Genomic DNA, 13,395 nt, shown 5'->3' with positions numbered 1-13,395 from the left:
ACCATCCCCCCAGCAGAGGTAGGGGGTCACTCTCCCCAGCCCCCAGCAGGACGGGGGCGGTTCATCTCTCAAACACCCTAGTACCTGAATAGCCGCCCAGCTCCCAGCGCAGCTTCCCGGCTAGGCCAAGAGTCTCCTCGTCTCCATGGTAACCCCGGGCACAGGAGACAGAGCGAGCGCGAGAGCTCCTCTTCTCGCGAGAACCTTTAAACTCCGGCACGAGTTCTCGAGCATTTACCTGTTGCCATAGAAACGCAGGGAGGCGGGCTTAGGCTTGTGTTGTCCCTCTGGGGCCTGCTGCGCCGAGGCGCTGCCTCCCCCCCAGCTGATGCCATTTGCTGGCTGCTCACTCAGTGGCTCTGGGAAAGGTGGTGCTGGTCTCAGTGCTAGTGCACCAGTGTTACTTCCGGCACCAACAGGTCTCAGCAGAGGCCAGTGGCGGATTTAGCGTTAGTGGGGCCCTGTGCTCCCCGGGGGAGCATTCTCTTTTATCTCCCCCCCCCCCCGGTTTTCATTCTTTTTTTCTCTATTCTCCTCTTGGGAGTTCAGGGCTGGGGCTGCGGGGGCTGGGTGGGAACTATGGTGTGGGAGGGGATTCAGGGCTGGGGGTGTGGGGTCTGGGTGGGAGTTAGGGTGCGGGAGGGGGCTCAGGGGTGGGGTGCAGGGTGTGGGTGAGATGGTGCAGGAGAGGGTTCAGGGCTGGGGGTGCGGGGTCTGGGAGGGAGTTAGGGTGCGGGGGGGTTCAGGGCTGGGGGTGTGGGGTCTGGGAGGGAGCTATGGTGCGGGGGGGGTTCAGGGCTGGGGGTGTGGGGTCTGGGAGGGAGTTAGGGTGCGGGGGGGTTCAGGGCTGGGAGGGAGTATGGGTGCGGGAGCAGGTTGGGGTCGAGGGTCTGGGTGAGATGGTGCAGGAGAGGGTTCAGGGCTGGGGGTGCGGGGTCTGGGAGGGAGTTAGGGTGCGGGGGGGATTCAGGGCTGAGGGTGTGGGGTCTGGGAGGGAGTATGGGTGCGGGAGCAGGTTGGGGTGCAGGGTCTGGGTGAGACGGTGCAGGAGGGGGTTCAGGGCTGGAGGTGTGGGGTCTGGGTTGGAGTTAGGGTGCAGGAGAGGGTTCAGGGCTGGGGGTGTGGGGTCTGGGTGGGAGTTAGGGTGCAGGAGCAGGGTGGGGGTGCAGGGCCTGGGTGTGGGAGGGGGCTCAGGGCTGGGGCAGGCAGGGGGTTGGGGATGCAGAGCGCTTACGGGCAGCTCCCGTTTGGTGCGGGGGGGTGCAGGTGGTTCTGCGTGCTCCCTGCAGCTCCCATTGGCTGTGATTCTCGTCGGTGCTGAGCTGCCCAAGTTTCCGGCCCTGGGGCCCCCTGTTGTTGGAGGGCCCGGTGCCAGGGCATCCTGTGTTTAATGGTAAATCCGCCCCTGGCAGAGGCCAAGAACTGAATGATCCACTGAGTCTGAACCACATTTACGCAGCATGGACTCTATGAATCTGGGTTTGAGTCACATAAGTGAAGCAATTTGGTGGAAGCTTGTACTGCTGCCACCTCTGTAAGGACTTATTGTGTGAATAAGAAAAAGTCTTCAGTTTTCAAGGCTGCCAAGGCAGCAGCTTCCACCACCAGTATGAAATTCACTTATAAAAAGTTCTGCTTCTCAAGAAAAAAAATGAACAGATTTTTTTGCCATTCACTGTCTGCATAAAACTTTTATTTGCTAGATTAATAAATAATGACAGTATCTACCTAGCACTTTACAAACAGTGACTATTATTATTCCCATTTTGTTGAGGAGCAAAGTGAGGCACAGGAAAAAATGTCAGAGCCAGTATTAGAATTCAGAAGTGTTTTAATTTATATTTTATTGAAAAATATCTGTTTCTCCCCACTGCTAAATAAAGGGAGAATGGGGGGAGGGGGGAGAGAGGCAGAAAACAGAAAAGTAAAGGAATGGGCGGAGAGAGAAGGAAATGGGGCAGGGAGAGGAAAGAAGAGCGACATCTTGGTTTCCATTCACTAGGAATTAATAACAGGTTTTGAAAAAGTTTGACCAAATCTTTTCAAATTTGTCTGAGGTCCCTCTTCTCCAAAACATTATCTTCTTTTTAGCTGCTAAGACCGCATATTGCTGTGCCAAGTTTCTATCCCCAGAAGCAATTTGCTTTTCTATCTAAGCAATAAGCTGTTTGGCTACAATCATTGATCTAGAAAACCAAACTTCCTGTGAGTTAGAGCATTTCCAAAACACAGTTCTGGGAGAAGCAACAGAGGGTCCCGTGGCACCTTTAAGACTAACAGAAGTATTGGGAGCATAAGCTTTAGTGGGTAAGAACCTCACTTCTTCAGATGCAAGGTAATTTTTAGAGATGTAGCCACTATCATATTAATCCTTCTACCTATTCTACCGAAACGAATTGTGTCCTGAGATAGTCCAAAACATGTGGGCCAAGGTGGCTCCAGGTGGCTCCAGCAGCAGTCAGTTTTGGCAAGGCCCATGCACTAATTGAAACCTACGTGGGGACCAGAGTGAAGGAAATAGAATTTTCTGCTGGATCAGCCTTAATCATAGATCAGTAGTAGCAGAGATTTTAATGTTTTGCAAGACACTTAATTATTGACAAGGATATACACAAATCTAAATTAGGGAGGTTTTTTGGGCCAGGAGGAAGTTCTAATAGGCTACAGCCATTCAGGTGAATGTAGATGTTTTTGGCTCCCAGGCCTGTACTCAGATTACTAGATGTTGCTGCCTCTCATGTTTATTGTACAGTACTTTAATCCAGGGTTTCTCAAACTGGGGGTCGGGATCCCTCAGGGGGTCGTGAGGCTATTACATGGGGGGTCACGAGCTGTCAGCCTCCACCCCAAACCCCGCTTTGCCTCCAGCATTTATAATGGTGCTAAATATATTAAAAAGTGTTTTTAATTGATAAGGGGGGGGTCGCATTGAGAGGGTTGCTGTGTGAAAGGGGTCACCAGTACAAAGTTTGAGAAACCCTGCTTTAATCACTTGCTTTTGCCCACTCCCCCAATAAACCATTTATTAGTACGACAGTGCATTCCAGGTTGCCAGTGAATGCACTAAGACACACCTTGAGTGTTGCAAGAAACTCAATTGTACCCTGGATTGTGTGTGTATTTTATATATATCTTTCTACTGAGGTCACCAACAAAACTTGTATTGACTTAAATGGGAGCAGAATTGGGCACGTCTTGTTTTAACCTCTTCCTTATCTGATCTTCCCATTTTCAATTAGAACACCCAGTGCATGGAAATAAATTGAATAGACCTTGTTGTGAGGGAGAAAATCTGCCAACATTTCTGTTCAAGCCACTTCAATTCTCTTCTACAAGTGACTGAGGGAAAAAATTCCCCTCTCAGTTACAACCTGCTAACCCAATTGCATAGATACCATGGTGATAGGTGCTATTTAAAAACCCAAGAGAAACTAATAGAGGGTAACTGGAAGCAGAATTTGGTGCAGAAGAGGGCTCTACCAGTCATCTTATTCCAACACATACTGTTATCCAAGTGAAACTCATTACATCCTCATTTGGTCTCTTTTCCTGACATTTGTTAAGCAATCTTTGGTGCAGAGAGACAACATCTGTCTTTTGAGGGCCCAAAGATTTGTGAGGTATTAGGAGCTCTACAAATAGCAGATGGAGTTGCTTTCCATTGTGATACTTCTCCAGCCATTTCTCCCCAGGAAGCTAAGGTCTTTTAACCATAGTTTTGTCTCCTTCAGGAGAGAAAATTAATTGAAAATAGATCTGATAACCCTGAGCTTTCTTCATTATAAATTAAATGAAAACCTAAAGATTTGATATCATTCTGGGCCAGCTGAGATTGAAAAGATGGATCCAGATAAACTGTTGAGACACAAGATTATTTCATTTTCAAGTGTCTTTTGCAAGTCAGAGAGCACCACAGGATTGGACCTTGAGACGCATTTCAAGTATCCTACAGATTAGGGGCAGCCCAAACCACCGAGAAAAATCAAATTAACCAGATTTTTTGCTCTTCTAAAAAAAATTCTCTGGTTCAATTTCATTTTTTTTTTTTTTTTAAACACACAGCCACACAGAGATTTTGGCTCTGGTAACAAATAGAAATACCAAAATATCTCATGTTTCCACATCAGTTCTGACCCAAATAAAACCAGGACGCACTGGAAGTCTCATGAAAGCTTCTTTGCATCAGATGTCCAGCCACGAGCAGGTTGAATAAGCATCTGAATCTACAAGTCTCTTTATATTTCCCCAACACTAGACACAACCTGTTGCTGGTACAGCTCTATTGCAGACAAATACCAATGTATTTTTGGCAATGAAATTGTTGGAATCAGCAAACTATCCTTATGGTGTCAAGTATCAGAGGGGTAGCCGTGTTAGTCTGGATCTGTAAAAAGTGACAAAGAGTCCTGTGGCACCTTATAGACTAAGGCCTTGGCTACACTGGCGCTGTACAGCGCTGCAACTTGCTGCACTCAGGGGTGGGAAACGCCCCCCCCCCCCCCCCGAGCGCAGCGAGTGCAGCGCTGTAAAGCGCCAGTGTAATCAGCGCCTGCAGCGCTGCACACTCGCTCGCAGCGCTGCAAGCTATTCCCCTCGGAGAATTCTCAAGTGTAGCCAAGGCCTAACAGACGTATTGGAGCATAAGCTTTTGTGGGTGAATACCCACTTCGTCGGATGCATGCCTTATCCTTATGGTAACATAGTGTCATCTTGAAACCATTCCCATATCCAGAAATACTGGGAATGTCAAAAGAAGTTATGGAGCTTTTACCAATTGTCTGTATATTTTCATCAACCAAGGAAACCTACAATATCAGTTATGTTAGTTCGCACTAAGACCAGTCTGAGATGAACTTCATTTATTTCTGATTGCAGCATGGTTCTTTGGTACAGCAAGAAACCTTCTTTTCTTAAGGATCTCTCGCCTACCTAGATTGTCATCCCACAGGTATTCCGGGGAAAGTATTTTGGTTGGTTTATGGTAAACAAAATACTTGTTTAAGTGACTCTCTTCTTGCCAGATTGCCTCAATTCCTTTGGCTTTGTCCATCATAATGGCTTCATGGCATTTCTTGGTCAGCTTGTAAACCTCCATTACTGTTCCTCCAAAGAAGCCTCCAGCATAGTAGAAGTCACCCTCATCTCTGGGCACATAAGCTTGAGAAGCAGGTCGACGTTCATAGGTGAAATACTGACGCTCTGCAGCATAGAAACCTGGGTGTAGTGTGCCAAACAAGTTGCTCAGGATCTCCACTCCAACTTGGTCATTAAACCTCATGTCTACATCCACACACACTAGGTAGCTGACCTCATTAATGAACCGCTGCTGAGAGAAGGAGTTGATCATTTCCATTCGTCGCATAGAGATTTCTTGCCACCTAGAGTAGTTTTGGACTTGCAGAACCACTACATTCCTTCCTTCTTTGAGCGGAACTTTAGGAACTTCTTCTGGTCTGTCTGTGAAAATGTAATAGTTCACCCTGTGTCCAACCATAAAGTACGTCTCTGCAGTTTCTAAAAATTTCTTGAGGAAGACTACATACCTAGAAAAAAAGAAAGTATATATTAGAAATAAAAGGCACTATGGTAGAAGACTGGAAGAAGGGGACACAGAGAGCAACAAAGTGAAAGGATCAACAAAAAGAATCTGTTTTAGTCAGAAACAATGTTTTTAAAACATTTGTTGCTAGTTTTCTGGTTAGGATTATTTCCTTCCAAATACTGACGATCATCAACCTTCATCTTTTGAGCCATATTCAGCTGTTCAGGGCATTGCACGTGACTCTCATGGAATCCATGCTGCAGGAGCAAGTGAGATCTTAGGTACTGCGGTGATCACGAGTGCTCTGCCCAAGAACACATGTGGAAGTGCTGAGAAATGAACCATAGACACGATGCCACTCTGTCCCTCCCAAACAGCCAGGAAGGGAGTCTACCTGGGAAGGATGAAGAGCTGACCTGTACCCTGCCTGAATTTGAACCTGTGGCTCTAGGGACTTTCAAAGCAAGGTACTGGTCATCTCCTGAGAGATACTGAGTATCTTTAACTCCATTAACTTCAATGAGAGATAAGGGCACGCAGCACCTCTCAGGATTGGGCCTATATTGCCACTTAGCCAGCCTTGCAGTGAAAATCAGAATTTTCTCTCTCCTGTTCACATTCCAGCTCCATGCACCATCCAAGCAAAATGACTTGCCTGCGCAGCCCAGGTGCCACTGCATTTCAAAGGTGTTCTGCCTCGTTACCTGCTATTTCAGCTGTCCTGCAAAGAACCAGCAGGTGTAATGTGTTACAAGAGATGCCCCCCACATAGCCAGCTATGAGCCAAGATCTCTGGCAGTGGTTTGACATCAATGGTTGGGAAACAGCCAGGGCACTATGACCAACCGCACTCAGGATCCTTATCCTGCTAAAGTATTGGAGAGGGTCAGCAAAGGAACCTCTAGAAAAAAACCCATCAAACCCCCTCAAGAGTAGAGGGGCCAGTTGAGGCACTACCCTCTTACAGAAATCAGCTCAAACCCAACAGGAGTGAGGGGGCATTTACAAGGTTTCATGGCAAATATCCAAGCCCCCTTCATTTCACTATGGGAGGGTTCAACATGAGAGCTGTACACTGTAAGAAATTATCAACCTCATTTGTCATGTATATGCCTAGCCCAGAGGTGGACAAACTACGGCCCGCGAGCCACATCCGGCCCGCGAGACCGTCTTGCCCAGCCCCTGAGCTACAGGCTAGCCCCCGGCCCCTCCCCTGCTGTCCTCCCTCCCCCACAGCCTCAGCTCGCCGCGCCACCTGCCCTCTGGCCCACCACTCCTGCCAGGCAGTGCAGGCGGTGGGGCTTTGAGCTCTTGCTACTCTGAGCAGCATGGTAAGGGGGGCGGGGGGTTGGATAAGGGGCAGGGGGTTTCAGGGAGGGGGCAGTCAGGGGACAGGGAGCGGGGGGGGGGGGGGGTTGGATAGGGGGTGGGTTCCCTGGGGGCCTGTCAGGAGGCAGGGGTGTGGATAGGGGTTGGGGCAGTCAGAGGACAGGGAGAGGTTGCATGGGGAAGAGGTTATGTGGGGGCAGTCAGGATATGGGGAATGGGGGGGGTTTGAATGGGACGAAGGTTATGGGGGGTCAGGGGATGGGGAACGGGGGGGTTGAATGGGATGGAGGTTCTGGGGGGGCAGTCAGGGGACAGGGAGTAGGGGGAGGTTGGATGGAGCAGAGGTTCGGGGGGGCTAGGGGACGGGGGGTTGAATGGGGTGGAGGTTCTGGGGGACAGTCAGGGGACAGGGAGCAGGGGGAGGTTGAATGGGGTGGAGATTCTGGGGAGACAGTCAGGGGACTGGGAGCAGGGGGAGGTTGAATGGGGCAGACGTTCTGGGGGGGCAGTCAGGGAACAGGGAGCAGGGGGAGGTTGGATGGGGCACAGATTCTTGGGTGGGGGTCAGGGCAGGGGCGGCTCTGTTTTTTGCCGCCCCAAGCACGGCAGGCAGGCGGCTTTCGGCGGGTCCGCTGGTCACATGGATTCGGCGGCATGCCTGCGGGAGGTCTGCCAGTGCCGCGCCATCAGCGTCCCCGCCGCCGAATTGCCACCGAAGCCGCGGGACTGGCGGACATCCCGCAGGCATGCCGCCGAAAGCCACCTGCTTGCCGCCCTCACAGCGACTGGCAGGCCGCCCCAGGCACACGCTTGCTGCGCTGGTGCCTGGAGCCGCCCCTGGGTCAGGGAATGGGGAACACAGGGGATTGGGAGTCCTCAAGATATTATTGGGAAGAAATCCTAATTCATATTGATTCTGGGGCAGTTACAAACCATTGTGCCAGCATAATGTTAGGGGAGTGTTATGTTGCTTGGGGTTTTGTCTTTCAAAGTCCTATTACATGTAATCATTATCAATCCCATTAAACTTTTCACAAGAGTAGGAGTATCCTACCCAGTATCCTCGACAAATTCAAACTTCAGTTCTTTCATCCCATCTTCCCAAATTGGCCCTATATTTTCAAAATGGATCTGCTATTCTTTGCTTCCTATCCTATTTGTTGTGTCTCATTGATGTACAACGTTGAAAAGTTGCTGCATCTCACTGGTGGCCAAATCAGCCTTGCAAAATTGTTATAAATATTTATCAGCACAGGTACAAAAACCTACTTGTCCATTCTTAACAGGATCATAATAATAAAATAATCAGGATATATTACTATACTTTGATCTGGAGTCCTTTTGACCTTTAGCAATACATTTTGCAAAAAAATTCTGTTGGCAGGCAATAGCGCTTATAACCACTGGTTGAACCTGTGCTCCATGACTAACAAGGACTTCATTGTAGCATGCACAGCCTTTGGAAAACAATGTTATTAAATAGTTCCTTAATCTGTGCTTGCATAGCTGGGTATGTCACAAACCACGCTAGGTATTTTCCTTCATTTACAAATTAGATAAAGCACTGCTCAGCATGAAAGTCAAGTTCTTCCTTTGTAAGAAGGACTCTTGAAGGATATCTCTCTGTGCTCAGTTACGTGGTTGTATTTCTAAATATTCCACCCCAAGTAGAATGATAACGGTGTAGAGAGAAGATAAAAGACCACCTATCGTGAAGTCAGCAGCGCCTAAGGTGAAAACTTTGTGCCCAGAGCAAAGGGAAAAGAGGAAAGTACATCACTCAACTTCCATAGTTGACAATCCCTCCAGTCCACCTCCCTCTGATACACACGACAAGCAGCTTAATCTGACCCTTTCTCACAGCTGCCAGACCCTCCTAATTTCCTCCTCCACCACACTGGAAAAGCCCTGTCCTTTCCCTGTCACTGAAATGTGTTTTAAGTCAATCAGCAATCTTCCAACAAAACTCCTGCTTGGGAGGGTGAGGAGAACAAGGGATACACCATCACTACACAAAAAATAGGTTCCCCCACCTCTTTGTTGATTAAACATCACCTTTCGTACCTAACATATAGTTCTGTAATTAAGCCAGTTCAGACTCACTTTTTGATAGCAAACACTGTCAGTCCAACAGTGACATTCCTTTGTCGGAACTGCTCATTCAGGATCTCGGAGTTATAGGTCCCTTCCCAAACTATTGGAGCAAACCATGGAGTCATCATAAGGACATCACTTCTCCTGTGGAAGAGGAAGTTTTCTTTAGAATCACACTGTGGAAGTAAGAAATACGGAGGCAGTTGCCTTCCCTACGTATAGAAAGACACTACCAGAGCCATGTGTTAAAGTTCAAAAATAGACAACTAACAGCTTTAAAGAATATACAACTCCATGAAGTCACAAGACATGGTGCAGTAAGGCTATATAATGTAGCAGGTTACTGGGATCTATCAACTAATTAATGTTTGCACTGCACTAGCATCTACCCAGCATGTCAGAGGTTTGTAACTGAACAAAACATTCTGGCTTGTACTTTGTATAAAGACCCAAGTGTTTCTAAGATTTTGTATGCCCAAGTTAACACAGAGCAAGACAAGTTCAAATCCTTAAGGAAGTTTCTTGGTCAGATTTTAGTCAATTAACTTTAGTTATATTTTAGATGTTACAAAACACATTTTTAGTTTTACTTACGATGGCTTTAGAATCTGTGGCTTTGTGTAAATCATCCTAAAAGAAAAGTAGGAAAACAAAAATGATTTCAAGTTAAGGAAAGATTTCCATAGCTCTTTAAAAAATCCTTCTCGAGTTTACAGACAGATAAAAGATTCCCACCAATCAGCTCCATTGAGAACTCAGTGACCCATACTCAGAACTCCAAAGGAAAGGGTTTTAGCTTTACTGTACCTCTGGTGACTTGAGTTTAAATCCTGGGTCAGGTCACATATGAACATACGTTTAGTGGTCTCTCTCTAGTCCCTAATATTGGTTTACATCACAAAACCTCTATGCAGTGTGGCTTGATTGACAATCTATGCTCATGAGAGGCTCAGAGGGAGATATTAAAAGTCAGGAATGAGGTGCATTAGCAAAGTGGTGTGAGCATGCAGGATAGGAGTAGAAAAGTTTTGCAGGTAGGGAATGCGGAACATTGATAGAGCTGTGTGTGTGGCTCAGAACTTGAATAGTAGAGCTTCCTGGAGGTCAGAATTGAGGTGCAGACTGGTGTAAACCAAGCAATGTGAACATCCTTCGAGGGGAGAGGAATCCATGAGATCACCGCTGAGAGCTTTCAAAGATAGTTAACATCTGAGCTTGTCTAAATCTCAGTGTCATTATGTTGTATTGATGATTCATAATACACAAATGCAATTCTAAAATAGAGTACTGGAGTTCCACAAGCATAGATTATCATCCTTCAGGAATACCAGAGCTCTTCTGAAAGCAGCTGAAACACTTAACAGAAACTAAGAAAAAGTTCTACCTTGGTAATTCAATTTGTAGTAAATCTTCCAGGATATGGTTGCTATAGAGAAAGAACAATAGAAGTTTGGCTTACAAAAAGACAGCATTCAATAGAAAGTAACTAGTCCAAGAAATCATTGAATTAATTAATGTTTACCAGCATCTAAATATTAAAGAAAAAGTTCTGTCTTAATATTTTTGCATCTTGAAAGTCATTGTGATCATAGATCATGTTTGTTTTTTAATAGAAAGAAAACATTGGAAGTTTAGTTTACCAAAAGTATAGCAATATTAGAGCATAACTGGTTTAAAAGTAATACAAGTCCAAGGAAGACAGACCTGCAAACCTATATACGAATACTCATTATTCACACAAGTAGTCCCACTGAAGTAAATGGGAATTATCATATGGGTAAAGGCCGCTCAAGTTAGTGTTTGCAGGGTCATGAAACAGACAGTAAGTGGAATTAACAAAAGGTCCCACCTTGGTCGCTTTATTTTGTGAAAGTCATCCAAGTCCTGGGTATTACTGCTACGGAAAGAAAGCATGTCACATTTAGTGTTTGGTTGTTTTTTTAAACACAGCAGTCTTTAATTACATGATCACATACTATTTTTTCCACAGGACCCCTGGCTCATTCAATGCATAGGCTATATGGTGCCATACAAATTAGTTTATATCAGGGGTCAGCAACCTCTGGCACGCGGCTTGCCAGAGTAAGCACCCTGTCGGGCCAGGCCGGTTTGTTTACCTGCCGTGTCCGCAGGTTCGGCCAATCGCGGCTCCCGCTTGCCGTGGTTCGCCGCTCCAGGCCAATGGGGGCAGCGGGAAGCCGCGGACAGCACATCCCTCGGCCCGCACCGCTTCCCACAGCCCCCATTGGCCTGGAGCGGCAAACCGTGGCCAGTGGGAGCCGTGATCGGCCGAACCTCTGGACGCGGCAGTTAAACAAAACGGCCCGGCCCGCCAGGGTGCTTACCCTGGCGAGCCGCGTGCCAGAGGTTGCCGACCCCTGGTTTATATAAAGGGTGGGTGCACACACATAGAATAGCTGCTTGTTAATTGAGCACTAACTCTTTTCATTTCATTGCTTTTTTGAGTGGTAAGAACTGAGAATGAACTGTTTGAAGGCTGAGAGGCATAAGGGATGCTGGGAGTCCATGAGGGAGTGTGAGGCTGACGGGGAGAGAGGGACACACAGACAGGTCTGACTGGCTGGCAGGAGGAAATGAGGCTTTTAAAGATGGCCCATAAACAAGCCATCCCTCATAAGAGAAGGAACGGCAGGCAGTGTTTTCAGAAAGCAATTAATTACACCTTTGGATGCCAGCCCAAATAGTGCCAGAGATTCAATGCAGGTGAGAGAAAATGGGGGAATAGGTTTGCACAGAACATCCATAACTAAATCCCAAACCGTGCAACTCTCACCTGCTTCTGTATTCCATTGCAAGCTCAGATCAGGTAGTCAAGGCTCACACATCTTTGCCCAGTTCTTACTAACATGGCAGCCAGTTTGTGATTTTGTGTCAAGATCGGACAACAGGTGAGACTCAGCTGTTTATCTGTGGCTGCTGGTGTCATTAGGAGGTTGGTAGATGACGTGAACATATGAAAGGGTCTTTCAGAGCCAGTTTACGGAAATACATAAAGATCCTCGGAGAAATGCTCAGCAAGCATAGATAGCTCCATTGAAGTCAGTGGAGTACACTGACTTATACCAGCTGAGGACCTGGTCCCTTAATGTATCTAATTCAGAAAAAGGTAAGCACTGGCCCAGTGCTCTCCCCCTCCACCTGCCTCTAAGGAGCCACTGCTAGTTTCAATGGAGTTTTCATTTGAAATTTGGTAGCAAACCCCAAGTCAAAACTAAAATAGAAGTGGTTAGGAATTTCAACAATGTGTAACTGATTTCCAGAGCTGTAATTGTGAGACCTCAGCTGCTCACAAAATCTAGACAAGTCCAACAGGGAATAGTTACTTCATTGTGTTGGAGATCTTGATTGGTGTGTCCAGCCAGGTACCATTGGACGTATTCCTGCAATAAATCCAAATGTCATGTCAAACATGGAGATCTAAATAACAAAAACTTAACACTAAAAATCATCTAGTCCAATATCTAGGCATCTTTAAACCTCACAACAAACAACCAAACCCAGCGGTTTATCCTCACAATAGAACAAAACCAAACCAAACCAGCCAAACAAAGGAGAATGCTGTGGTAGGTGAAGCAAAGCAGTTTCATATTATTATCTGTCATGCACTGAGAGTGCACTCGGTGATCTCTCATGGTCTCTGCATCAAGGAGCTTACAGATTAAATCACTATTGGAAGGCCAAACTAAAAGATAATTGAAAAGAGTTATATGGTAAAACAGATGTACTGCGTTACTAACCAAGCTTGTGAAGACCTTACACTCAACAGTATTTCTGTCTGTATGAATGTTACATGAGAATGCTTCAACTTCTGTTTCAAATGATCCTTTGTTTTTAAATTTAGCTCATTTTTATTTAAAAAAAAAAAAAAAGATGAAAAACACCCCAAAACGACCTGAAATTGAAAACAAAACATTTTGTTTGACCCCAAACTATTTTTTTTTGCAAGAAACTGAAAAAAATTCACTTTCAGTTTGAAACCAACTCTTTCTTTTTTCTGTTCAGCACCCAATCTGAAAAATCAGTTAGACAAGTTTGGGAACTTACATTCATAACTCTGCTAGACACTGAAAACCATGGACTCTGGCTTTATGGCTCATTATAACAATTTGTAACACATTGTACTGCCAGCTAACCCTCAATTGCTCACTTCATTTTAGGTGGTCTCCCACAGCATGTGACACAAACATCCCCCTTATGTGTAACAATCTGTCCCAATTTAGCCCAGATACTCTGGTTACTTTCCCCACCTGAAGAAGAGCTCTGTGAAGCTCGAAAGCTTGTCCCTTCCACCAACGGAAATTGGCTCAATAAAAGATATTGCCTCATCTACCTCGTCTCTCTCATATCCTGGAACCAATACGGAAAATCACATTGTTGACTCATACTCAATTTGTGATCCACTATAACCC

General features: G+C 46.3%; 1 protein-coding gene across 2 annotated transcripts in view; it reads right to left on the bottom strand.

Annotated features, from left to right (window-relative positions):
* Positions 1–4,791: 4,791 nt before the first annotated feature.
* ABO (ABO, alpha 1-3-N-acetylgalactosaminyltransferase and alpha 1-3-galactosyltransferase) overlaps positions 4,792–13,395 on the bottom strand; it is a 59,510-nt gene continuing 50,906 nt past the window's right edge. Inside the window, exons 3-8 of one of the 2 annotated variants that reach the window (XM_065418901.1) lie at positions 12,310–12,366; positions 10,815–10,862; positions 10,350–10,391; positions 9,560–9,595; positions 8,975–9,109; positions 4,792–5,543 (exon numbers count right to left, since the gene is read on the bottom strand). In XM_065418901.1, the coding sequence (XP_065274973.1) occupies positions 4,856–5,543; positions 8,975–9,109; positions 9,560–9,595; positions 10,350–10,391; positions 10,815–10,862; positions 12,310–12,366 (1,006 nt within the window). In that variant the 3' untranslated portion in view covers positions 4,792–4,855. The remainder of the gene's footprint in view (positions 5,544–8,974; positions 9,110–9,559; positions 9,596–10,349; positions 10,392–10,814; positions 10,863–12,309; positions 12,367–13,395) is intronic. The other variant, XM_065418902.1, reaches the window with a different exon arrangement.

The sequence above is a fragment of the Emys orbicularis genome, chromosome 18 (genome assembly GCF_028017835.1).
Source record: "Emys orbicularis isolate rEmyOrb1 chromosome 18, rEmyOrb1.hap1, whole genome shotgun sequence".
Classification (NCBI taxonomy): domain Eukaryota; kingdom Metazoa; phylum Chordata; order Testudines; family Emydidae; genus Emys; species Emys orbicularis.
This window is presented reverse-complemented; position numbering and strand designations above follow the sequence as displayed.